Source organism: Penaeus monodon, chromosome 19 (assembly GCF_015228065.2).
Source record: "Penaeus monodon isolate SGIC_2016 chromosome 19, NSTDA_Pmon_1, whole genome shotgun sequence".
Classification (NCBI taxonomy): Eukaryota; Metazoa; Arthropoda; class Malacostraca; order Decapoda; family Penaeidae; genus Penaeus; species Penaeus monodon.
The window spans coordinates 4,772,278-4,772,892 of NC_051404.1; the positions used below are offsets into that span (position 1 = coordinate 4,772,278).

General features: G+C 38.4%; 2 protein-coding genes across 5 annotated transcripts in view; one reads left to right on the forward strand and one right to left on the reverse strand.

The window, feature by feature from the left end:
- Positions 1-503, reverse strand: part of LOC119585003 — a gene marked incomplete in the record, with an annotated part of 4,559 nt that extends 4,056 nt beyond the window's left edge. The window contains 1 exon segment of the mRNA XM_037933615.1: positions 1-503. Coding sequence (XP_037789543.1) covers positions 1-210 — 210 coding nt within the window.
- Positions 1-615, forward strand: part of LOC119585002 (L-2-hydroxyglutarate dehydrogenase, mitochondrial-like) — a 90,150-nt gene that overhangs the window by 60,675 nt on the left and 28,860 nt on the right. The gene's annotated exons all lie outside the window — the stretch shown is intronic.

Genomic DNA, 615 nt, shown 5'->3' on the forward strand with positions numbered 1-615 from the left:
GTTCTCCTTAGGTGGGGACACCTTTTCCTGGTTGCTTTCTTTTCCCTTTTTTGTCTTCAGTGAGGGCTCCCCAGCCTCTCGCTTGATCTTCACACTGCTCTCAGTAGCACATGGTTTTCCAAACTTGCTTTGCAAAAAGATGTTCATTGCTTCAAACCTGTTGCCTTGGGCAATCAGGTCGCGAATGTGTTGTTTGTCCAAGTCTGCCATGTTTGCACACTTCTATGTCACGTCATTTAGAAAATATAGAATATCCGCATCTGGTTTCAGTTAGTTTCTTCTCTTTAAAAGTTAGAAATGCTGGCAGATATTATTGTAACTGTTGATTAAACACTACAATACATCGAAAGCCATTTAGTAGCATCTGAATCTGTCTAACGGACAGATCCTTCTGGTAATTCTCATAACACTAAGAACCCCAGTCTCGTAACAGATCATAACTTCAACAATTTAAAGAGAACAGCAGGATACACTGTTCTGCATTCTCTGACAATATCATCAGCCTGTAAACAAGAACAGAAAATTAACTCTTCATATTGCTATTGCAATATCACATGTGACTATATGGTATCTGCAATAATGATTCTATAATAAAAATTGCTTGCTAATACTCTG